The sequence below is a fragment of the Scleropages formosus genome, chromosome 2, assembly GCF_900964775.1.
Source record: "Scleropages formosus chromosome 2, fSclFor1.1, whole genome shotgun sequence".
In the NCBI taxonomy this organism is placed as follows: Eukaryota; Metazoa; Chordata; class Actinopteri; order Osteoglossiformes; family Osteoglossidae; genus Scleropages; species Scleropages formosus.
In genome coordinates this window covers 10,794,935-10,820,810 of record NC_041807.1, presented here as the reverse complement: position 1 = coordinate 10,820,810, position 25,876 = coordinate 10,794,935, and the positions used below count along the sequence as shown (strand labels likewise).

Genomic DNA, 25,876 nt, shown 5'->3' with positions numbered 1-25,876 from the left:
GGGCTGGCACCTAACTACGTTCTTCAGGGCCATATCCCTCCCAGTCTACCAGATAGTACAGCCCCCCGCGCCTGCATTGGGAATCAAGGAGGGCGCGAACGGTGTAGGTGTCCTCCTCGTTCACGTCTGGTGAGGGAGGCATAGGTTCACCTTGGGTGGCCTGGAGAACGGAAGTACTGTAGGGCTTGAGAAGAGAAACATGAAATGTGGGGTGGATGCGCAGGTGTGGGGGCAATTGTAACCGGTACATGACTGGGGAGATTTTTCACAAGATTTTATAGGGACCGATGAACCGAGGACTGAGTTTCTTGGAGGGCAGTCAAAGGCAGATGTCCCTCGTGGACAGCCATACCCATTGCCCCGGCTGGAAGGATGAGGTGCAGTGGTGTCGAGCCGCCTGTTCTTTATACCGGCGGACGCTTTCTTGGAGGTGGTCTTTCACCGCCCGCCAGGTCACCTCGCTTTGCAGGTACCAGGAATCCACAGCCGGAACCTCTGAGGATGCAGGTTGCCAAGGGAACAAGGGAGGCTGATAACCAAGGACGCACTGGAAAGGAGACAAGCCTGTAGAGGAGTGAGAAAGGGAGTTATGGGCATATTCAGCCCAGGGCGGGAAACGCAATCACTGGCCTTGTTCCTTCCCACGGTAGCTCCTCAGAAACCGGCCGAGGTCCTGGTTCAACCGCTCGACTTGTCCGTTGGCTTGTGGATGGTACCCGGATGTGAGGCTTACAGACACTCCGAGTTTCTCCCAGAATGCCTTCCAGGCCCTGGACACGAACTGAGGGCCCTGGTCGGAGATAATATCCTCGGGTAACCCGAAGAGCCGAAAGACATTCTGAAAAAGCAGCTCAGCCGTGGTCGTGGCAGTGGGAAGTTGGGGCAAAGGAAGCAGACAACATGATTTGGAGAATCAGTCCAGGACAACAAGGATTACCGTGTTACCGTCTGAGGGTGGCAGGTCCGTGACGAAGTCCACTGCCACATGAGACCAGGGCCTGGCTGGGACCGGAAGGGGCTCCAACAGTCCTGCCTGTTTCTGATTCGGAGTCCTGGACTGGGCACATACCTCACAGGCCTCCACGAATTCTTGTACATCCTCCCGTAGAGAAGGCCACCAATACGTCTTCTCAAGGAGGACGCCAGTCCGTCGGCCCCCCGGGTGACCTGCGGCTGGAGTGTCATGAGCCCAATGGAGTAGCTGGGAGCGCATCATGGGAGGAACATACTCTTTGCCTTCGGGGGTGTCGACCAGGTTGGGTTCCTCCCGTTGGGCCTGGTGAAGATCCTGTGTGAATTGCCACTGAACGGGAGCCACAAAGCAGGCGCTAGGCAGGACGGGCTCTGGCGAGTCAGGAGTCGGATCCTTGTCATAGAGACGAGACAAGGCGTCCGCTTTGATGTTCTTAGACCCTGGGCGGTAGGAGACGGTGAACTGGAACCTAGTAAAGAAGAGAGCCCACCGGGCTTGACGAGGGTTAAGCCTACGGGCAGCCTTTAGGTACTCCAGATTCCTATAGTCTGTGAGGTCCAAGAACGGATGAGTAGCCCCCTCCAACCAGTGTCTCCACTCTTCTAAGGCCAGTTTAATGGCCAACAGTTCCTTGTTACCAATGTCATAATTCTGTTCTGCTGATGACAACTTATGGGAAAAGTAAGCACAGGGGAAGAGCTTGGCCGGGGTTCCCTGCCTCTGGGAAAGCACTGCCCCAACCCCCACGGTTGAGGCATCTACCTCTACAACAAACGGCAATGTTGGGTCTGGATGTTTCAGTATCGGGATGGTGGTAAACCGGTGCTTAAGGTCTTGGAAGGCTGTGCTGGCTTCTTGGGACCAGGAGAGATGGGACTGTTTGCCCTTGAGTAATGCAGTGAGAGGTGCCACGATACTGCTAAACCCACGAATAAACTGCCGGTAAAAGTTAGCAAACCCCATGAACCGTTGGAGAGCCTTTACCGTGGTTGGCCGGGGCCAATCCAGCACTGCCTGGACCTTATTTGGGTCTATTTCTACCCTGTCAGGGCCAAGAACAAAGCCTAAGAAAGAAACCCACTCTTGGTGGAACAGACACTTCTCGCCTTTAACAAAGAGACCATTATCTAGGAGACGTCTGAGGGACCTGTCTTACATGGTCTGTGTGTTTGGCCATTGATGGCAAGAACACCAGGATATCATCAAGATACACGAGGACACACCGATCAACTAAATCACCCAAGACATGATTGACATGGGCTTGAAACGCTGAGGGGGCATTAGCGAGTCCAAAGGGCATGACCAGGTACTCGTAGTGACCTAGTGTGGTACTAAACGCAGTCTTCCACTCATCCCCCTCTCGTATCCGGATGAGGTTATACGCACTTGGTAGATCTAACTTGGTAAACACCCGTGCGCCATGTACCTGTTAGAGTGCGGCAGTGATCAGAGGCAGGGGATGCAGATACTTGATGGTGATGTCATTGAGGCCGCGATAATCTATGCAAGGGCGAAGACCGCCATCCTTCTTTCCGACAAAAAAAAACTTGGCAGAGGCAGGAGAAGTGGATGGCCTGATAATACCTGAGTTTAGGGCCTGACTTATATACATCTCCATGGCCTTCTGCCCGGGTAAAGACAGCGGATAGACCCGACCCCTTGGAGGAGTCGTCCCAGACAGAAGGTCGATGGCACAGTCCCATGGACGGTGCGGAGGCAGGGCGGATGCCCGAGCCCTGCTAAATACCTCAGCGAGGTCAGCATAAGGCTCTGGTACTGTCAGGGGCCGTGACGAGTCGGGGCTCTCGACAGATGTAGCTTAGCAAGGCATCAGAAGACAAGAGGAAGAGCATTGCTTTCCCCACGACACCAGTTCCCCGGCACTCCAGGAAAACACCGGGTCATGCTTGGACAGCCAAGTGTAACCCAGAATCACTGGAATGTCAGGGGCCTGAATCAGAAAAAAGGAGATGGTCTCCATATGACAGGCTCCTGTCTGGAGGCCAATCTCAGAATCAGAACGAGCTTTATTGCCAAGTATGTTCACACATACAAGGAATTTGTTTTGGTGACAGGAACTTCCACAGCACAGACAGAATGACAGTGACAAGACAGATGAGAAGATAGAGTATGTGAATAAGGGATAAAAAATATATAAAAATATAAAGTAACCAATATACAAAAATAGTCACTAGCTACAAATGCAAGGGAGTGTGAGTAAGAGATATGATATGATAAATAGTTATAAATATAAATAGCGTTGTGTATTGCACTGGTTTATTCTCTGGGGGGGATTTAGCTGTTCATGAGGTAGATGGCCTGAGGAAAGAAACTTTTCTTGTGCCTGGCTGTCCTGGTGCTCAGTGCTCTGTAGCGCCAGCCAGATGGCAAAGGTTCAAAGAGGAAGTGGCCTGGATGTGAGAGGTCTAGAATGATTTTGCTAGACCTTTTACTGACTCTGGACGAGTGCAGTTCTCGCCATTGTTTTGGTGTCGACTACCCTGGTCCCTAGTGGTTGACCATCTAGCGCTTTCACCCGTAACGTGACGTCACAGCTTTGCGTGGGAAGGCCGTGAGCTTCCGCAAAAGCGGCATCCATAAAACAGCTAGCTGCGCCTGAGTCTATGACTGCATGTGCAACAACCCGACGCGACTCCCATGTCAGGACAATAGGGACTGTGAGTTGAGGGACTGCTTGAAAAGGTCTACTCACCTGGGGTTGTCGAGCCTGAGGTCCCCTTGCAACAGACTGCTTCGGACAGGCGAACCAGTAGTGCCCGACTCCCCCACAGTAAAGGCAAAGGCCCTCCCGAAAGCGTCGCTGCCTCTCTACAAGAGTCAGATATCCACTTCCAACCCTCAGGGGTACGGGGTGCTCTCTGGTGATTGGGGGAAGCGGTGGTGTGTGCTCACGGGCCAGATGATCCAGGGAGATTGCCCGCCGTATGCACCGATCCAACGCCTGGTTGTCGGCGTGGGAGGTGGCCGGGAATTTCACCGATGGAGCAAGGGCGACATCTGGTGGCAATCTCTGGAACTGCAAGAAGGTTTGCGTCTTTTTGTGCTCCAGTTTTGCTTCCGGCTTTAGGACACGTAGGATTGCGTCCAACTCCTTTTGCGGGCGTTGCGCCGCTGCTGGTGTTTTAAGGCGGAATCTTCTGTCACTCGGAACACAGAGAGCCAGGATGGCTGAACCCAAGTGCAGCGTTGTTTGTCCAGAGATGAGGGATGAGGCAAGTTTTTGGTGTCGGGGACAGGCGAAGGGTCGGTCAATTGGCGGTCAGGGTCAGAGCGAAGATCCATGGACGAGGTCGGGAGACGTAGCGAAGGGTCGGTCGAATGGCGAACAGGACAGGAACGAGGATCCGTGGACGTGGTCGGGAAACGAAGCGAAGAGTCAAAAACCGGAGGACTTGAACGAAGAGCTAGTGATGCTTGTGAACGAAGTGTCACGGGAAAGGGCGGTTGTCCCTGACGAGATTCCGCAGGGGTACGGGAGCTGAAGAGGGTCTTTATATGGTGAGTGATTACGCGTGAGTTAGTGCGGAGTCAGGTGCTTGTGCTGTGGGTGTGGACATGAGTGTTATTGTTTATTGTATATGTGTACGTGTGTGTTTATAATTTCACGTACTCTGATAATTAATTGTGGGGAAAAAGTAGTTTGTTTTTTCTGTTTTTATCTGTACCAGTCTGTCCACCCATATCTATAGTACACTATATTTTAAGCTTTCCTGTACTGAGCTTGAAAGAAAGCACAACCACACTTTGGCAAAATTAAGCATGTCATTTTCCCCCAAAGAGCAGAGGAAAATGAAGGGAAACGCACAAGGTTCATAACGACTGCGGTCATGAAGTGAATAACAACTATGGTTGTGCGATTACAATTGATTTCATCACTGAGAGTGTGTTGGGGACATGAGAGCTTTGGAGTTTGGGCTCAGTGTCATGGGGAGTTGAACCTCAATTTGGAATCTCTCATACTTTGAGCCCCCGGTAAAGCCAACTGTATCATATTAGTATATCTTTCCCCTTCCACATCTAACGTCTCCATTTATTTTCTCATTAGATTCATTAGAACTCCTGCAGTAGCATGATAAAGTACTGTATGTAAATGAATGAACAGTAGGATAGTTACAAAGCAATGTATGTATTCTGTCAGCAGAAACCAGCCCTTGACTGTATAAAGTCAGTTTTCAAGTTCATTGAATTCTGTAAAAAAAAAAAAAAAAGAAGTAATGGTATTAACAAAGGTGGTGCTGTAGCTTAACACTGTATGTTGCTTTGTTGAAAAGCCTTAGCTAAATGAACAAAAGTGAATTAATGATGATTCACAACTCCTGGGCTGTGGATTTGAGTCTGACTCAGTCTGCGTGGAGCCTGCATGTTCTCCCCGTGTTTGGTCAGTTTCCTCTGGGTGCTCCGATTCCCTCCGGTGCTCCAGAGATGTGTTTCAGGTGAACTGGTGATGGAAAATTGATCTGTATGTATGAGTATGTGATTGCCCTGCAGTCCTATTCAGGCTTTGCCCTGCTTCATATCTCATGTTTGTGAGTGTGTGAGTGATAGAGACAGTGTGTTCCACTGATGTATGGATGAGTGACCCATTACTCGAACAGTCTAAGTTACCTTGGTGAATAAGGTGTGTGGACTGATAACACTACATAGAGTTCGTTGGTAGTCACTTTACAGAAAAGTGTCTGCTAATTGAATAGATGTAAACGTAATGTAAATGCTTCTGGAGCACCATATCACTGTGACCCTCCATTGGACAAGCAGAGATGTAATATGAGTTGTCTGAAACAATAATGTATTATATAGTACCTTTACTGTGCTATGACTACACAGGAGTTTCAAAATAAGTCTCTTTTGGACCCAGTTTGCTCCTGATCTCCTATTTTACATTTACGTTTATTTATTTAGCTGATGCTTTTCTTCAAAGCAGCTTACGGTTATTTACCATTTGTAGAGTTGGGTAATTTCACTGGAGCAATTCATGGTAAGTATCTTGCTCACGCGTAATACAGCCGGCGATGGGATTCAAACCTGCGATCTTTGAGTCCAAAGACAGCAGCTCTACGCACTATTCTACTTGCTGTCCCCTGTCTCTATAAACTTCAATTACATTCACATTTAAAAAAGAAATCCCAATCAATTCTGCATAGAGCTATTTGTAATGTAGTGTACGCTGGCAAAAATGTTGCTTCTGGACTAAGTGACTACTTTGTGAATTATATGCCTGCATCTCTGTCTCCGTTGGTGAAATGCCCAATTGTTAACTCTGAGTTGTATGTTGCTTTGGAGAAAAGTGTCTGCTAAATGAATTAATGTAAATGTATATATGGCTCTGATGTTAAGGACGGTAGACTGAAAGGATGCCAATGTTTGTCATTCTCCAGGTGTGCGGGTGTGTGTTACGGGAGCTACATAGCTTAGATCTTGTCACACACAACTGTCTGAGCCGATCAGAGCTGTCTAAGAGCCATCAGTGTGCACCTCTGCTTGTTATGTGGAGTTTCATTTTATTATAGTTGATCCAAGAAGTAGATGATGATTCCCATATAATAAAAAGCAGATCAGCATGTTATTGTGCTGCTTGTATTGTACGTACTTGTATTCAGCTGTACGTAACTTTGCCAAGGCAAAATTTTATTTAAAGCAATTCTGAAATTGCATGTTTTTACATAGCATGGAATTTCCTTGGAATAATTCAGTTAATTGTCCTCCTTTGGATGACTTTAGTGAAAAGCAGACTTACATTATCCATCCATCCATCCAATTTTAATAACTGCTCGTCCTTAGCAGGGTTGCTGTGATTTGGAGCCTATCCCAGAAGCATAGGGCACAAGGTTGAGGCAGGTACACCCTGAGCAGGATACTATGGATACTATTCCATCGCAGGGTAGCCTCACTCACTCACTCAGTCAGTCACTCAGTCACTCACTCCCCTGTGCACATACTAAGGGCAGTTTTGAGTCACCAGTCCACTTGACTAGCATGTCTTTGGAGTGTGGGAGGAAACCAGAGCATCCCCCAAGTGCTGTGGTAGGGCTACTCCCTGCTCCACCATGCCTCCTGACTTACATTATATTAATCTTGAATCTGAATCAGTTTGCATATAACATATGCAAATAATGCAGAAATGTGTGCTGTGATTTCAGGTCTTTTTGTCTAAATTGATATTAAGTGCACAGAAGAAAGTCATTTTGTGTGTTCTTTTCAGTACACACTTACTTCAAAACACATTGGTGCTTTTTTCACTCGTAACATTCCCGGGGAAACAATAGCTAATAGAACCTGATGTTGTAAGACTGCTGGCACTAGAATGTCTTCTGAACAGTTGGCAGTTGCGTTGAGTAGCAGAGATCTTCTCCTCAGGCTGTATGCCTATGTCTTGGGAGGACGACCCTTCGGCTGTTGTTTCAAACATACCTTTAAACATAGCTTTGTTGAAGTAGACAAAAAAAAATCCTAGCACAAACATTTTAACCCCCTCCTTTATTTCTTCCCTTACCTAGACATATGACAGTACAATAGTGTGGTGGTAACACATGTTCATTCTTTTGCTTGTTCACTGTCAACAACCTCTTGTGCAGTGCAGGGTCTCAGTGGTCCAGCACTAATATCCTAATTCAAATATCATATTTTTTTTGCATATGCTACAAGATTTTCAGAATTTGTTCAGACTGTGACAGTATTTCTGTATTTGCTCACTGTAGGTTTCTTTGGCAAACTGGCAGAATCATAACTGTTCATCTCTTTATAATGTGTCTTAATTGCTTTTTTAATTTGACAGAGTTTAATTTCAGTTAGGGAATCACATTTTTTCAGCAGCTGAAAATTTCTACCTGGTTTGATAAGTGGTTGTTTTTCATTGGACAGCATTCTGTTCATTCTCTCTGCCTTAATGTATTCTCTGCTGCAGTGGGGCAGTAACTCATAGCTTCTGGTTGCTAAAGCCATTTGATCTGCAGTCGTACCAGTTAGAGGTAGAGGCAACTTTTTTGTTTTTAACGAAACAGTGGGTGCTATTTTGTTTTCTGACCTTTTGAGCTTGTGTTGTGGGAACATGGCATCTGCTTTCTTGAAGGACACCGCTGGGACTCAGCCTTAGTCACTTTTCTTTTAGGTGAGTGCATATCCTGAAATGGGCTTTCCTTCTGGTCTGGTTCACTATGTGCTGACGTGTCAACATCTTACTGTTCTGTGTGCTTTTAGAGCTTTTAACTCAAGGCTTTGGTGAGAATGCACTCAACAGGCAGTGCACACTGCTTTGCATTGTAGAGTCCCTCACAAAGAGTGGTGTTCACAGGTGTCATAAACGGCATCCTTTCTAAAGACAGTGTTGTGGAGGTGCGTCAAATGTTTCTCCTTATGCTGATGCCTTGAGCTAATATTGTACATGATCATAGTGCGATCGCATCAGTCTGCACCTTGCTGTGCAAGAGGGAAAGCAGTCCAACTAATTTGAACTCAGTCTGAGACTAAAATGAAGGTTTCCAACAGGGCAAGAAACAGGCAGAATATTAACTATTCCGCAGTCCTCTGGTAATTGTAAAATGTTTTATGGAAGTGTTCCCGAAAAGGGATTACGGCACATACATCTACACTCACGTTATAGACAGAGTGGTGATGGGGGGAGCCTGTTGGAGGAGGGAGTCGTGTCACGGTACCGGCGGTGCTCAGGGGCTCACTGGTGCGTGTGGTCACACGGCACGTCAGCCAAGAGGACGGTGCAGTAGAGCGTGGTTAGACCCCTCTCTCTTCTCACACACAGATACGCACCCCACCCCTTACACTACACTCGACTTGCCGGTGGACACACAAATAGGTCAGAAAGGAGCAGCCACATCCAACACAGGGAAATACTTTATTTTACACAGTCTCTGTAATGTGACGGTAACACAAGCCCCTGCTTGGACTAAAGTGGTGCGTAAGTACGCTGCCAGGGTACTCATTACAAGGGACAGAGAGAGGGGCATAGCGGAACAGTTTGGATTATTGGGACTAATGGGCTAAAGAGGGGCAGTCGCTCTGTAGTAAGTCTTAGTGTTTTCTGTACTGTAAAACGGTGATGTGCAACCTCAGTTAGTCTGTTGCAGTTTTGTCATTAGCTGAACATTTCTGTAGAGGACAATGCAACTGCAAATTGCTTTTGTCTGTGTAAGAAAAAAAAATAGATGTCATTGTATACAGTCAGATGTTTAAATATCTGTTCCAGTCATTGCTTTGTGATTTGTGTTCTTTGAGCTGTTCTTTCATAAGGTTTTAATATGTTCACCAAAAATTTCATCCTTTTTTATTATGAATGCTTATCCAGTTTTATGTTGTGGTAACTGTGTAGTGGATTTAATTTGGGATATTTCCATTCTCTGCTTTTTTGTTTCTATACTTACCGCTGCAAAGTTTTCCTTTCGTTCATTTATAAAGGTTTCGGAATGTTTTTGATTGTTGTTGCTAGCAGTACACTACATATTTTGCCAACAACTAAATAATGACTGCAAAAAAATGACTGCATTTTACAGTTTATGTTTTAGGGTTATGAACAGTTTGATTTATGTGCAATATATGTGCTAATCTCTTGCAAATTTAGCAGTATCATGAACTGTCTTTCTATGGCTCTTACCAAAATAAATGATCTGAAACTTCTTTGATCAGCTGTTTGTCTAAATGTATATGAAGTCCATTAAGTGCCAAAATAAAAATTGTTGAAGATGCTTTTTAAATTGTCAGGCACCGCTTGCTGATAGGTGGGGCAGTTTAAAAGCGTAAAGTGCTGCATCTCTAACAGAAATTTTATGAGGTTTTCCGGAATAGCCTTCTATCTCCTTAACTGCAATCCAAAAGCAAGTAGCTCCAGGAGCAGGTTCACCAATGTAGACCAACATTTAAATACATATAGGATTTTGTGCATTACCATGTCTCAAAATAAGATTTTTTTTCTTTGTATTTTTTTTACTGTGCCTGTTATCAACCAATGTAATGGATTGAATCCATTTTTTGTCCGTTACGACATTTCATTGAATACAGGAAACATGAGAAACCTACATTTACAATGTACTGTCTCTTGGATAAAACTATGCACAGTTTTGCTGCTGAAAATAGACCAATCCATTCATCAGACTGCATTTAGTATAAAATAAAAAAGTTAGTTTGTTTGTTCTTAAGGGGAATGGAAAAAATAAAACTTTTTACTTATGTTCACTCTGATTTCAAATAATGTGTCTATGGAAGAGCAAACACTAGAGTGCAATGTTTAAGGAGCTTCATTTGTGGCCAGTCCATAGCAACAGTTAAAGCTGATTTTGAGCTCCTTAGTACCTCACATAATTGTGTTATTTTCCACAACAATGTCTACTTATACCAGTGTTTTATGCTGTTCTGTGCATTTTCCCCACTGGTTTTCCCTTCAATCCATAGAGCTGTTCTTGAAGATACATTTCCCTGTGTGCTTCTTTCAGAGTACAGTCGATTTGAAGCCAAAATCCATGACCTACGGGAGCAAATGATGAACAGCAGTATCAGCTCTGGGTCCGGCTCGTTGCGGACCAGCCAGAAGAGAACACTCTATGTCAGGTAGGTTCCATGTCATATGTGTAATATGTCTGATAGGGTAGCACACCTTCATGATTACTGTGACTCAGGTAAGTCTCCTTTTCTCTGAAGGATCAGCTCTATGTTTAGGAGTTTGAGTCTGATAACACCTAAGTAAAAATATTCTTGTAAGTCAAATATGCCTTTTCATCCCAATGTATGGATAGCCAGACATGACAAACCCCTCAGATTTGTTATTCCTCTATTGAAACTTGAGGAGTTTCACAAATTCTTCTACTGTATTACAAAAATTTGGGGAAAGTGAAAGGTAAATGAGCCTCACTGCTGCCCCCTGCAGCATAAATAAGTATACATACACCCCGTTACTCTTAGAATGAGGTTAATTTGTTCCGCAAAATCACCTTGTGAACCAAATTCCCCATTGTGAGGGATTTGAATTACCATAATTTTTATGGGAAAAAAAAATCCGTTTTTAGGATAAAATATGGATGTAAATGTATTAACAAAGCCAAAGGTATTTTGTGCATGATAATACAAACACTGAGTAATATTTGTAACAAAAAATAGTTTTTATCTTATCTTTTAATGTTATGTTATTTGATGTAAAGAAATAAAGTTGGCAATATCACTAGCTATGTCTTTCACTTTGCAAAGCATAGACACTTTGTCATTAGATGTGCTGTATAGTCAGTCACTCACTGTGATTAATCACATAAAAATCTTTTAGTGAATAACAGGTGAAAGGGACAGTGCCTGCGTGAGTTTACATGTCATGTAGAAAGTTTGATATTTCTGGGCTGCACAGCAGTCTTTGTGTTGGTAGAGCTTCTCCAAACTGTTTAGGTAGTGTCATTTCTTCCAACTGCAGTATCTTGCATGGGTTTTTAGCAGTTCTGCTGCTTTACCCATGGAGTTGTCCATTCTTCAGAACAGTGAGCAGGAAATAACTCTTTCCCAGCAAAAACCAGTTCTACAAAGCCCTCAAAGGCCACTTGCTGTATTTTTTCTTGTTGTTCTATCTAATCTCGTCCTTACAAAGCATTTCAGGTGTAAATCAGATTCTCATTAAAATGTATTGAAAAGTTGTAGTGCTTTGGCCTTCAAGCAGCAGAGTCACCAGGGCAAGGCCTTCAGCTGTACCAGACACCACCACTCACTGTTATTAGGGTGTTGCATTATGAAATATTTCTGACTACAAATCTTGTTGATTCTGGTCAGTCCTAATAATTTGAAATTAACTGGCGGACTGGCGTCCCGTCCTGGGTGTGTCCCCTCCCCCTCCGGCCTTACGCCCTGTGTTACCGGGTAGGCTCCGGTTCCCCGTGACCCTGTATGGAACAAGCGGTTCTGAAAATGTGTGTGTGTGTGTGGTTAGTCAGCATCTTGTCTAATTAGGAAAGTTTTTTTCTTTTCTCCTGCCACGTCATGATAGAAATGTCTTTGGAGAGAGTATATTAAGTTAAATTAAACAAACATTCAAAAATGTGCTCTTGTGCTGTGACTGGCCACTGCCGTGCTCTTATTCTACGGACAGATGTTCCTGAACGGCTTAGTGTTTCATTAAGGTGGGGCCCTCGCCATCATCTTCACCTGCAAATGTAATGCATCTCACTATTTGCAAGATTAGTACATGGTATACATGGTATAATTTTTTTTTTCCCTTTCGAGTGACAAATTACGTTAGCAAAACAATAACAAGTAAATGAAAAGTTATACTGGTATGTTTTCATTGCAGTGTTGTCTACATTTAAAGTTATATGGAATCCTCAGAAAAGGTCAAAATATTGGTGTAAAATGCTGTTATTGGTATCGTCGACCTATTGATTGTCATTGCTACGTCCAAACTAAAATGGCTGGATGCGTGCACCCTTTATTTGGTTATCTCAGGTTTACACAAACAATACTCTGTTTAATTTTATCTTTTATGTTGCAAAAATGTGCATGATATAAACTACTTTGTACCATGAGCCTTTTGCTGTAAGCTTGCCTAACAGGATTAGTACAAGAGCTAGTGGACTTTGACCTGGTTAAAACTAGCCGTGGGTCAAATCTTACCTTTTTTTAAATAGAGGCTTTACAGACTTTTGTTAGAGTCCTAAATCTTCTTTGAAAAAGTGCTGTTCTTCATGTCAGAAGTGTCTTACACCACTTTCCTGTGTGCAGCATTAGTCAATTAGCCAAGTGGCTTGACTTGATCCAAGTCATCTACGCATAAAGAGCTGGAAACCACAATGAAGGGCACAGTTGAGGTCAGCAAGCTGTGGGACAAGGGCTGCCGTGGGCTGCAATCTGGACAGTGCACACAGCTGGGTTCAAGGATAGCCTGTTTTTGATCTATAAATGTCATTGGGAAAATTTGTTCAAAATATAGAGTTATGCCATGGCAGTTACCTGCCACAGTAACACATGGAAGATCTTCCGGTGCTATTTGTCAGCACTGAAATAGACTTACATATAGATGGCAAACCATTTTTTTTATATTTTCAGGAGGCTGCTCTGTGTGGCAGAGTCATAGCTTGACTCAGCAGAGGTTGTTCATGGTCAAGACTGCTTTTTAAAAGGCCAGAGGGACCCTGTTCCTATCAGATTATTATGTACGTTTAGATACTTTAAAGGTGGGAGGAAGAAAAATGTGTAGAATTCAATGCAGAATATGGTATCACAGGTTTGAAAGATTTCTCTGTACAGTACTACCTGCTGTCCGAGTTTTAACTGAGATGTACAACTGTATGATGAATGGATGAACGAATGAATGAAACTTTTATTCATCACAGGGAAATTAACTTTAGATCCAGCAGCATACCATCTATAACATACTGTATGTGCATACATACATGTAAGGTAATTTATACACATAAGTAAATAAAAAAATAAATAATTTAAGTGAAGTAAGTTTACAGAAAACAACGCGAATGAACAGGCAAAGATATTTGAATGCAAGAGGGGGAGGAGTAAAGTTGAGGGGGTGCAGAGAGGGTGTGGTGGGATACAGAGAAAGTTCAGTGACACTTGGTAATTAAGAGGTCACCCCTTGGCAGCGTGAGGACTCGTAGAACCTGATGGCTTCTGCTGCAAATGACCTCCGGTAGTGCTCATTGGAGGAGCACAATTCGACCAGCCTGTTGCTCAAAGTACAAAATTATCTTGCAGGTATTTGTTCCCCATAATGAAAATCCGGAAAAAATGTATTTTCCCAAAAATTCTTTCAGAGCACTTTATCGGATATTTTCAGTTATAGTTTAAACTAAAAGCAGCCCTTTCTTTGTGGTCTAAAACTATTTTTAACATAGCACAAGTCAGTGAAGTCTGCATGTGCTTAAGAAGGATGCTGGCCATAGTGGAAGCTAAGTGGAAACTTGTCTGACAAAGCAGAACACCATATTGTCTTTAAAGAGAGATGCAAGTCTCTTTAGTATCCGACCTCATAAATGTTGTTTGAGGTGCTTCAGCATATTCTGCTCAGCCTTACTGTATATCTGATAGCTCATGAACCCATTTAAGCATTCAGGAAGGCTCTCAAAACCTCTCTCTTTCGAACCGACTTTCAGATCTCTCCTGATCCTTCTAACTGCTCCATAAATTTGCATCACACCACCTGTCACAATCACCTTTGTGTTCCCTTTCTAACTCAATGCTGAATGCAGCTACTTATGTAATGTGCCCTAGCAAAAATGACAGTACTGAACAAGCTGTTTGTGCAGCAGTAATGGTGTCTATCTGAAGCTCTTCACCTCTAAATTGTGAAAACTATCTCCAGAACTGCATGTTTTAATGCTTCATGCATTCGGCAAAATTTGTGACACGGGTTTGAGACTTTCTTAGTGAAAACCTACTGTAAAGTCAGTACTCTTGTGCTAATTCTTCAGTACAGAAGACAGTACTTTTGCTACACATAATTGTTCATAAGCTGAGTTCTAGCACTTCCAGAAGGGCACAAGTTCTCTTTACCTATAATAGATAGTAGAAGAGCTCTGTCACAATTTTCTTCATCTTGTCTCTCCCTAAGTTGAGGAGCTTGTTTTGGTTTTTGTAATATTGATGAAGGAATGGGGACGTTGCAGCTGTGAGCCATAGGCAATGTTTGTTACTTCCGTTCCAGTTCTTCCCATGAACGATGCACACATCAGTGCCCTACTTAGACAGGGCCACAGAGCCTCCCCAGTACCCTGCCTCAGAGCAGTGCAGTCACTATTACCTTCAGGCACAGTACAGCAAAAGGTAAAGGTGCTGTTGTTCACAGGATGAATACCCCAACACTTCTGTCCCGAATACCTACTGCTGCATACAGTTCACACCTTTGGTCTCCAAGACATTTTTCAATGTACTCGAGGTGTGACAGAATTTAAATAAGTCTTTGTCTTTCTTTCCAGAGCTCTGTTTGACTATGACAAGTCAAAGGACTCTGGGCTTCCCAGCCAAGGTCTCAACTTTAAATTTGGGGACATCCTCCACGTGGTGAATGCCTCGGATGACGAGTGGTGGCAAGCACGGCATGTTACGCCACACGGAGAGGTGGAGGAGATCGGTGTCATTCCCAGCAAGCGCAGGTAGGACTCTTGTCCTCTTCCCGTTGTTATCGTGATGGTAAACTTAAAAAAGAAAAAAAAAGAAAATTTGTTTAAATAAATGTGTGCTACCAAGTTCTGCTGGTTACAAGACCCATTTGTGTGAGGATCTCCTTTTAATTAAAGGAGGTGTTATTGGATTTAAGTTTAACTGAAATTGATTATTTTGCAACTTCAGATGAAATTACCGTAATCTTTTCTCTTCACATCTTGTGTGTTTTCAGTACTTCTGCAACAAATGGCTTTGACCAGGGGTCTGTACTCATGGTCCTTGCAGGCTCTAGGTTCTGTTGCTTTCATGTACAGTTGAATTTTTATTTGGCCTGGACTTGCATTTTGATTGGATACATTGTTTCTTTGTATTTGTTGTACATTTCATTTTCAGTCATATCAGAGAAATAACTAGTCTAACATTAAAGAAATACATTTACATTTATTTATTTAGCACACACTTTTCTCCAAAGCAACTTCCAATGAGCTCTATGTAGTGTTATCAGCCCACACACCTTATTAACCAAGGTGATTTATACTGCTAGATACACTACTTACAATGGGTCACTTATCCATGCATCAGTGGAACACGCTTCATCTGTCACTCACACACTATGGGTGAAGCTGAACAGCATGTTTTTGGACTCTGGGAGGAAACCGGAGCACCCGGAGGAAACCCACATGCAAACTCCACACGGACTGAGCAGGGATCGAATCCACATCCTCTCGACCACCCAGGCGCTAAGACAGCAGCTCTACTCGCTGTGTCACTGTGCCGCCCAATACATATGTACAGAAATTATCTTGTTTTAAATATATGTATTATAAATTATTAATTTATAACGAATACATACAGAAATTTATAATGAATACATATAGAAATTTCTAGAAGTTCTTTTTTTGCCATGTAAAGTAGTACACACACACACATTTTCAAAACCGCTAGTCCCATACGGGGTCGCGGGGGAACCGGAGCCTACCCGGCAACACAGGGCGTAAGGCCGGAGGGGGAGGGGACACACCCAGGACGGGACGCCAGTCCGTCGCAAGGCACCCCAAGCGGGACTCGAACCCCAGACCCACTGGAGAGCAGGACTGTGGTCCAACCCACTGCGCCACTGCACCCCCACGCAAAAACGAATATACATGCCTTATTTTATTACTACTGGCATATTTGTAGTATTTTTTATAAATGATAAAAAAGTGTAAAACACAATAATTATATTCATAACAAGTATGTCAAGAATAAATTAATAAAATTATTTCAGTTAATGAATGAACACGTGATTTGAACTGAGTGCTTGTTCTTATCCCTCAAACTATTTTAAATGTTACTGTTAACGGTTATGGTTATTGACATTAACTAATATATAAGCACAAATGAACATGTGCTTATATGTCTTAAATGCTGAAATAGTTTCAGCAATGACAAGATTCTCAAGTATGGCAATATTCCATGTGGTTTGAATTGTGCAGTGCATTGAGCTCATTGTAAACAAAACCCTATGTACTCTGCAGTCTGTGAGGATGAGGTTTACCCTTGCCTCACTTGGATCATTTGAAAACCATCCCCCGCACTCCAAGTTTTCTCGTATTATGTGCACTTTGTAGATAGTAAGTGCTCTGGCTCAAGGCTGGAAGATAGCTACTCAGTGCTGTTTGGGGACATTTTTTGAAAGTAAAAACATGTCCTTAGCTCTGAGAGTGCGTCAGAGTTGGGACAGCGATGAGGATGCTGTCACAGTAGCTGGCCTCGGTCCAGCTGTTTGCATTCGACCTTCTTCAGCTCGACCCAGCCCCGCTGTGTTCTCCAGCTCCGAGGGCTTGGCCCTTTGCCCTGCGCTTCTCCTCTTGCTCTTCTTCTGCCTTTGAGCAGCAGCCAGGTCTACACAGGACACACTCCTCTCGCCTCCCAGAGCCCCTGTAATTACATCCATCTCGGCTCTGTGGTGTCATCGGCTGTGCCAGAGTAACAGCACACCTGTGTCCAACAAGGCCCCACCATGGGGCTACTTGGCCTCTGCTGCATGTTTGTTTATCCATTTTTTTTTAGACTTTTTTATGTACTTGAAAGGAAGGGTTTTTAGTTTTAGTTGCAACAATCCAGGGTTAACACAAGTTTACTGAATTTCCATACTTTAAAAAGGGAAAATAATAACTGGGTTTATCCCTTCATAGGCAAAGGCAGTAATGCAAAGAAAGTTTTTGTCGTGTAATGCATTTTCAGAACGGTGGACAATTAGACAAGCCGTATTAAGAGAATTTGCGCTTCTTAAAATGTGAGTCAGTACTTTTTAAGGTAAATGTCACACAGACTGTAAAAACTGCAGAAAGTGGTGTTGTTCCGTGCAGTTTTGTGAAGGACATGTTGCAGTTTTAGTTTGTCTTGCTTTGTGAAATGCTGCCCACATCACCTCGTCTGCCCTGGGAGTGTTCACACCGCAGCAGTACCCTGCAATGGAACATCTTATGTGAAATCTGTGTTTTTGAGTTTTCACACATATGGTTTAAGCAGTGGGGTATGTTCCTTTCACTTGCAGAGTGGAGAAGAAGGAGAAAGCCAGGCTGAAGACGGTCAAGTTCAACTCCCGGTCTCGAGACAAAGGGGTAAGGAGCTCTGTCACCTCCGGTTTCTTCTTGTGTTTCATGATTAGGCTTTATTGCTGCAGGTTTAAGAGTTTTAGTGCACCACTTTGTACAGTTTTATTACTGTCATTATGAAATTAAGTTGTTATATTACTTCCAGTTGCTATTTCCAGAAACAGTACCTAGGGATTGTTTGAGGGAAAAAATGTGTAGGCCTTTAATTCACTCACATTAAGATTATTGGTTTTAGTCCTCACTGCAGTTTTCATTTTCTGATATTTTTGTTGTGACCTGTAATAAAACATTATGTTCTACAGTTTATTTGTATTAGCATAATGCAATATTAAGAAATTAAATATGGCTTTGTAATCATAAAAAAATCTAATTTCTGCTGTATATGTAAACTGGGTACAAAATTCCCACCTTGTATTCTGACAGCTCTTCACGGGCTAAAAGGTTTATGAAAGTGGGAAAAAAAATGTTAGCGCTATTAACGTAAACTATTTGTGAGGTGCTTGGGTTTTTAGTAATTTACATGCTTAGCAAAGACTTTTAACCACGGTGACTTAGAATTGTACCGATTTTAATAGCTGTGTGTGCACACATGTATAACATTTGCTCTAGGCAGTGGTTGGTTTGTCAGAGAGCTCTAGTCCTGGTCCTTGAGAATCCCAGCACAGTTTCCTTGAATTCCCTGAATTCTGAGGAATAAGAATCAAGACAAAAAGTGGCAAATTTTAGGATACAATTTTGGAGGAACAATAAAGTTCTTTAGTTAGCAGAGAATGCAAACTGTTATTTTTGAAATGCTGGTCACATGAGTTTGTTACAATAGGCACTTGTGTCTATTTTGAGTTGTTCCAGCAATTTAATGCCACTTTTCTGGATATAGATTAAGCCTCAGGCTTGATTAAATATAGATGTGAATACAGAATTATTATTTATGTTGTAATATTCTATGTTCAATCAATGTCTGGAAAACTAGATCTTGCATCAACACAGAAAAGAGCTGAACTGGGGCTCTCGGTCACCAAGTATGGAGAACTCTGTCATATAGCTAAGCTGAGCAAGGCAAACAATGTTCATGCGAGTTTATGTGCAAATGTTTGGAATCCAGTGATGTTAGTGCCCTGTACCGGTTTCATCCAGTGGCCCTATCGAGTATGCTAATCTGTATCATTAATTGTGACTTGTTAGTTAACGGCATGTTTGACAATTTCCAAGTTGTAGCAACAACACCGCTGAGAGAGAACATTTCCTGACTGAATTAACTGCCCCCAATTTCATGTCCAAACTGAATCTGCGTTCTAACACAGCACTAGCACAGTGCATGAACGAGGAAGAAAAAGGAGAAATACGCTTGCCATTGATGCCACACTGCTTCACATTCACCATTTCTGTACTGCCCCCTTTCTTTACTAAACCTACCCCTGCATGTAGCATGCAGTGCTGTTCACATGTCTGTTGCAGAAATGCGATTGGTAGAGGGCAGCTTTTTGCAGATGTGAATTCTTCATCCTTGTGCGTTCATGCTGCAGTGCGGTAGCATCACATTGTGCACGCTGTGAGCTATGTAAAAGTTGTCAGATCCACTGTTTAAGCCTTTCTGAACTATCATAAAGATCCTTTTTGTCAAGTCTGCTTAAAAGCACTTGTGTGCCACTGCTGCTTAAGAATGTTTCGCAGCTAATTCAGAAGTACCTACATGAACTCAAAAATTAATTATGTCCCTTGGAAGAGTGGTACGTCCTTTAAACGCATGGAATGGAAGGATCCGGGACCCACTCAGCATTAAGTGTTAAGTGACATTGCCAACTCTGCATGGCATCCGCTTGTTGGTACACAGCGGAAACAACATCATCTTTATTTAATCACATGACTTTGTGCACTGGTTAATAGGCACAGTGCTTGTGCTTTTGCTTTCATAGATCAAAGTAGTATTGGATGAAGAAATGTAAGCCCCATAACTTTTGACATAAAGGTGGTCCCTGATTTACGATGGGGTTACATTCCGTGAAACCCGTCATAAGTCAAAAATATCAGAAGTGGAAAATGCATTTGATACACCTAATACACACCTCTTGTGACATACTGGGAGATGCAGATCACTGTTGCTGCCCAGCATCGCAAGAGAGTATCACTCCACGTATCGCTTGCCTGGGGGAAAAATCAAAATTCGAAGTACAGTTTCTGCTGAACGTCTATCACCAGCTTGCCTTCGTAAAGTAAGAAAAAAATCATGAGTCAAACCATCGTGAATTGGGGACCACCTGTATTTTTTTGGAAGACTTTGAGCTCTTTAGGTTTCACTCAGAGGTACACACTGGCTCCTCATTTTAACACAGCAGAGACCACACCACTGTTCATAACTCAGTTTGGGTTTGTAACAGCAAAGTTATTTTCAGTAATAGCTTTGATAACAGACATTATGCAATTAATTTACATTTAGGTTTATTAAGTTCTGTAAAACCATGGCTATAATAAATAAAATAATTTGCAGGACTTAAATATTTTTGAAAAACTTTTGGTTACATTCAATTTCTATTTAAATTCACAAGCTCCTCTTTGATCCCTGTTGTGGACAGATAAAATCTCACAAATGTTCAGCATTGTGTCTTGTCACTGACACTCAATCACCAGGCCCAAAGTGTAAAGACCATGAAAGAAAATTGATTTCTGTGGTCTCACTCCTGTTCTTTCACTCCTCTGTGAAGAAAATGCAATTAAAAACAATCTGGAAAAAGTGTTTTCAAAAATTTGTCATTCTACCATTCATAGTACAAGGAGCCAGCATAGAGGCTTTTTAAATATTGTTTCCCCTGTAGTACTTTTGCATTCAGGTATTTTATGTATGAAAATGTGTCAGTGCTTTTGCCAAGCTTATTTCAATTCAGTTCCTCCTTAATCCCAGTCTGTCCTCCTCATCCTAGCTTTTGTCTTCTGTTAGTCAGTCATTTGGTCATACTCATCCTTTTTGTATTTATCATTTGCGGGATCTGGAAACTCATTCTATACCTTAAACTGACATTTTGGGCATGTATGCTGTAAGCCAATGATGTTGCACAATGAAAAATATTTGTATGTTTTGTCAAAATGACAATATGCATACTGTATAACAAACTTAAACATGGCTACAGTGTTTTATTCTATGTTTCAAAGCATTTTGTGAGTTTAGTATGTTGTTCCTTACATGTTCCCTAAGAACAATGATAGCTGTCTTGTGTGAAGTTGTGCACGAGTTGTGCAACCTTTATTCCCACAGTGCCTACAGTGTCAGTTTCAAAGGAGTTAGTAGGGACTGGGGTTTTTCCCTACATCATTTTTAGATACCTCCCCTTCCCCCTTTTTGTTTTGCTTTTCCTTCTCTTCCTCAGCAGTCATTCAATGACAAGCGTAAAAAGAACCTCTTTTCCCGAAAATTCCCTTTCTACAAGAACAAGGACCCGAGCGAGCAGGAAACGAGTGATCTTGACCGTAAGTAGCCCGGAGAGACACGGACAGGGTCACAGAATCGGTCAGGGCAGCCCCGCAAAGAGGACCATGTAGGCACCGCTGGACACAGCTGCTGGCTGTCGAGAAGCTCTAGGAAAGAGACCATCGTCTTGCTTGCACGTTGTCGCTGCCGGTGTAGAGGTAGTCTGCTCTGATTCCAACTGGCCGCTAAGCACAGGGATCCATGTTTAAATGCTGTATATGGATCCCAGTCCTGTGACTGCTCTGCGGCTGTGTCCAGTGGTCCAATCCCTCGCCATGTTTCAGTAACTGTTGTTCTTCTGTGGTTGTTTCTCCTGCTTGCTTTGCTCTCTGCTGACTCCCCTCCCCACAGGAGATCCCAGACGACATGGGATCGAAAGGCCTGAGTAAGTCACTCTGACCTCCACAGTCCTCATGGGCCTCCCTTCCCATCCTGTCATCATCTTGTTGGTCTATTTTTCCATTTCTTTGGTTTCATAGAGCCTTACAGTTCAATTAAATTCATGTTTCACCTGTCAAAAGTCAGGAGGGCCAACATGTGTAGCACAAAGACTGTAACCACAGCTCCTTGTACCATCTGCTTGCTCTTGGGTCCAGCGCAACTTCTCTGTCTTACTGAATGAGAGTTAGACTTTTGTGATGCTAAGGTATTAGCTTTTCTTTGGCTTGAACATGTCTTCTCAGTCTCACACTGATCTTGAAATGTGTCACTTATACTTTTTCACGCAATATGTACAAGTCCAAAATTTAGTTTTGTATTCCCCATAACTAATTGCAAAAGCATTATAGCACAGCTGCGTTTCAAACTGTGGTTCTTAATCTTGTAAGTAGTTATGCTTTGCCTGGAAAGACATACTGTATTCCACAAGGTTCACAAGAAGCAGGCTGTTGCATTGTGGTCTCATTGCCCGTTGGTGAGAAACTCTGCAGCCTTCTTACAAAAAACACTCTTGAGTGGGATGAATGTTGCTTCTCTCCCTCTTTAAAAAACATCCATTGCGCCAGTGTGTTAGCATACCTGTGCAGTAGAGAGCCCAGCACACCAGTACTGCTGTGCTTTTCACTGCCTGAGTGTTGAGTGGTTGTGGCTTATGCCTCACATGAACGTAGGTAGGCCAGTGCTTTTTCAGACTGAACACAGTGTGTCTTTGGAAGCTCTTTAACTTGAACACACTTGCATGTATTGTAAAGAAAGAAGTATTTTATACTTATACAAAACTACAGTTTGTGCCAGATGCAAGGTTAACAGCCATTGCCTCTCTAAAACAAGTTAAATTACAAGTTTTTTTTTTTTTTTTTTTTTTTTTTTTTTTTTTTTTTTCCCACCCCTCCCCCCCTCTCTTCCTTCCTTTAAAGAAATTACATGAATGCTGTTTTACAAACGGGGAACTGTGTTTGGCATCATTCAGCTGTCTCTGTGAAACTGTTTTCTCTTTCCTTTTGAAGGCTGTTTGAAATGCAGGGCTTTCGACACTGCAACCTGCTGGCGCACTTCCTTCCTCCCTGTGAACATGCTTTTCCTTTGTACAAATACATAGTACACAGACTGTGGTGTAAATGTGCTGGTATCTTTTTGTGGAGCGCTCACTCTCCCTCTGTTATTGTTTCAGAGCATGTGACATCTAATGCCAGCGATAGTGAAAGTAGTTACCGTAAGTCTGTGCTCCCTTTTGCTTTTTACCTCATACTTTTTTCATACCTTTTTTAATGGAAACTATTCCTCATTAACAATTTGTACTTTGTGTTAATTCAGAAATCCCACACTGTCTCTATCAGTTTATTTTTTTACTTTTTCATTTCTTAATACTATACATTTATTTTCCCTAAAACTGTTTGGAAATATTGCATGATATATGATCAGATATTTCTTAAACATAGGTTAATTAAAATCTTTGAATATTTTCTGTATTTAATGTGGGAGTCCACTTTTCTTCCTGGGATATGTTACGAATTTTTCAAAGCAAGTGATTTACAGTTTCCCTTCAGAAAGTTTTTATCTATTCATTTAAATAAACAATTCACAAAATCCCAATGAGAAGACATTGTTGCAAAAAAATACAATTACAAAATATCAGCCAGCTGAATAAATGTCTCAAGTTAGATTATTTGAAATGAGGAAATGCATAACAAAACAGGAAAATATAGTCCAATCAAGTTTGAAGTAACAAGCATAATGAGATGAAAACCCTGTGCTGGCCTGAACCAGGAGTAGACAGTGGAGGGGTGTGATTCACTCTGGGATCAATCCCATCCACCCCACCGCTACAGTAATTACTTACCATGTGTAACACAGTAGGCACTGAGCATTTACTTGTGCTTCATCAACCCAGAACTAAATGCAAGAGCTGATTACCACGCTTCCTGTGGTTGCTTTTTGTCAGGTGGCCAGGAGGAGTATGTCCTGTCCTATGAGACTGTCTGCCAACAAGAAGGTAAGCTCTGGTGCACAGCTGTATCTTAATACTGTCTCATCTTTCTGTCTCTGCTTCTTGTAGGAATGTTCTTCTCAAAGTTACTTGTTAATTTACTTGTAGACTGTCTTAATTGTAGCTGAATTGTTCACTTGGGTCAATAGGTAGTGTAGTTAAGGCTGCTGTTTTCAATCTAAAGGTCCTTGGTTAAAACCCTACACTAGTACCACTGATCAAGGTACTTCTATTGAATTAATGCAATAAAAATACCCTACCATATGAATGGGTCAATCATTTAAACTTGCTTAACCTGGCATTGTTAGTCACCTTGGACAAAAGCATCAGTTAAATGAAAATTAATATCAGTAGTTTTATTCTTAGTGCTCTATGGTTCTGACTGCAGTCACCCCATTCAATTTACTTCTTTATATAAGTGCATGGTAAAGAAGCCGATGTTTAATTTGAGGAGAACACATGATGTCTGTCATAGTACAGGAGTAGGACACTTTACATCCAAACTACTGCCTCCATCAGGGATATGTGGGCACCTTTTTTGGTAATCCAGTTTTTGGACACATTTAAAGCTGTGCTGATTTCTTTGTTTTTATAATTCTTTACTTCATAAAATAATAATAATAATAATTTTAATAATTCATTGAAAAGAACCAAAAAAGTTTGTTACATTCTGCAGCAAGGCCTGTATGGGTGGTACTGTTTGATTTTTGTCATGGGAGGTGTTGAGGATGTTTTCTTATTTTAAACACATTCTAGTGAACTACACTCGTCCGGTAATAGTCCTGGGGCCCATGAAGGACCGAATTAACGATGATCTGATCTCGGAGTTTCCTGACAAATTTGGGTCCTGTGTGCCCCGTGAGTATAAAATTGCAAAACTGAACTATGCTGTCCCTCTATGCCAGAAATGGGAAAGTTTTATTTCTCTTTTGTATAAAGTAATATTAATAAATCATTATTATTGTTCATGTTGTATTATTATTATTGTTCATGTTGTTGTTATCGCTTAACAGAAACTCCAGGCATATTTATGCAAGTATAAGTATGGGTCTGTATACTGGTTCCTTGCTGCCCACTAAAGACATCTATGCCCCACAGTCAGACACATCATGAAGGAGCCTGACATGCATTTGTCTGACATTCAGTTCCACTCTGTCAACATTCATCTGTGTTTTCTGCAAAGTGGAGCTCTGTGTCTGTAATCTTCAGTCTCTGCAGCAGTGTTACATTTTTCACAGTGTCATTGCCTCTCTCTGCCTTTAACCTTGTGTGAATACTGCACACTTACATGACATAACACTGTATTTGGTCTGTAGCTCTTTTCATGGATGATTATGAAAAGGTATTTTCAGAGAAAATTCTTTGATTTAACCCAACATGTGAAATCTGTGAAGTAGAGGGAGAGATGGACTTAACACAGTTGATGTCCACAACACACACATGTCCCTCCTGAGCTTTGCCCCACAAGACTTGGAATAGCTGGTTCACTGTCGCCTGTCTTTTTAGACACTACTAGACCAAAGCGTGACTATGAGGTAGACGGCAGGGACTACCATTTCGTCACATCACGGGAGCAGATGGAGAAGGACATTCAAGACCACAAATTCATTGAGGCGGGCCAGTATAATAACCACCTATATGGGACGAGTGTCCAGTCAGTAAGGGAGGTGGCAGAAAAGGTAAACCCCTTTCTCATTCTGCGATTCTCTTATTAAACCTTCGGTGTCTTTATGACTATTTTTTAGAACTGTTCAGTTTATGTATTAGTCAACAGACAGAGATTACAAATGATCCTGAGATGCTGCCTTTACAATGTTGAATGTTATTTCAAATATAAAAAAGTATGTGTAAGCACATTTTCAGGAAAGTGCACAACTGAGGCAGAAATCCTGTGAACCCTTTAGTGCTGATCATCTGCCAGTCCCAGGTGCTGTAGTGTGCACAAAACCACGCAGTACATTCTACATTTATATATCATACATGTGATCATGGTCAAGTACTGATAGTTCTACACTGCGAGTCCATTCTGCAAATGACTCCTTAGCTTATACCTCTAAAGACTACTTTCAGTATGTTGTTATTTTTGACTGATCTTGAAAAAACTTTTCTTTTTTTCCAGGGCAAGCACTGTATTCTGGATGTTTCAGGCAATGCCATCAAGCGCCTCCAGACTGCACAGCTGTATCCTATTGCTATTTTCATTAAACCAAAATCTGTGGAGAACATTTTGTAAGTAAAACTAGATATGCATGTTTACACAGTTACATTTGTTGCACCCAGATCAGAATCCCATGCTTTTCTTTATCGCA

The 25,876-nt window shown here is 42.3% G+C and overlaps 1 protein-coding gene across 26 annotated transcripts in view; it reads left to right on the top strand.

The window, feature by feature from the left end:
* Positions 1 to 25,876, top strand: part of LOC108939922 (discs large homolog 1-like protein) — a 160,886-nt gene that overhangs the window by 132,110 nt on the left and 2,900 nt on the right. For 12 of the 26 annotated variants that reach the window (XM_029249449.1, XM_029249462.1, XM_018761614.2 and 9 more), the window contains 9 exons: positions 10,432 to 10,546; positions 14,896 to 15,072; positions 17,622 to 17,688; positions 21,042 to 21,141; positions 22,752 to 22,793; positions 23,523 to 23,573; positions 24,324 to 24,425; positions 25,074 to 25,246; positions 25,687 to 25,796. In XM_029249449.1, the coding sequence (XP_029105282.1) occupies positions 10,432 to 10,546; positions 14,896 to 15,072; positions 17,622 to 17,688; positions 21,042 to 21,141; positions 22,752 to 22,793; positions 23,523 to 23,573; positions 24,324 to 24,425; positions 25,074 to 25,246; positions 25,687 to 25,796 (937 nt within the window). The other 14 variants (XM_029249458.1, XM_029249478.1, XM_018761649.2 and 11 more) reach the window with 7 other exon arrangements.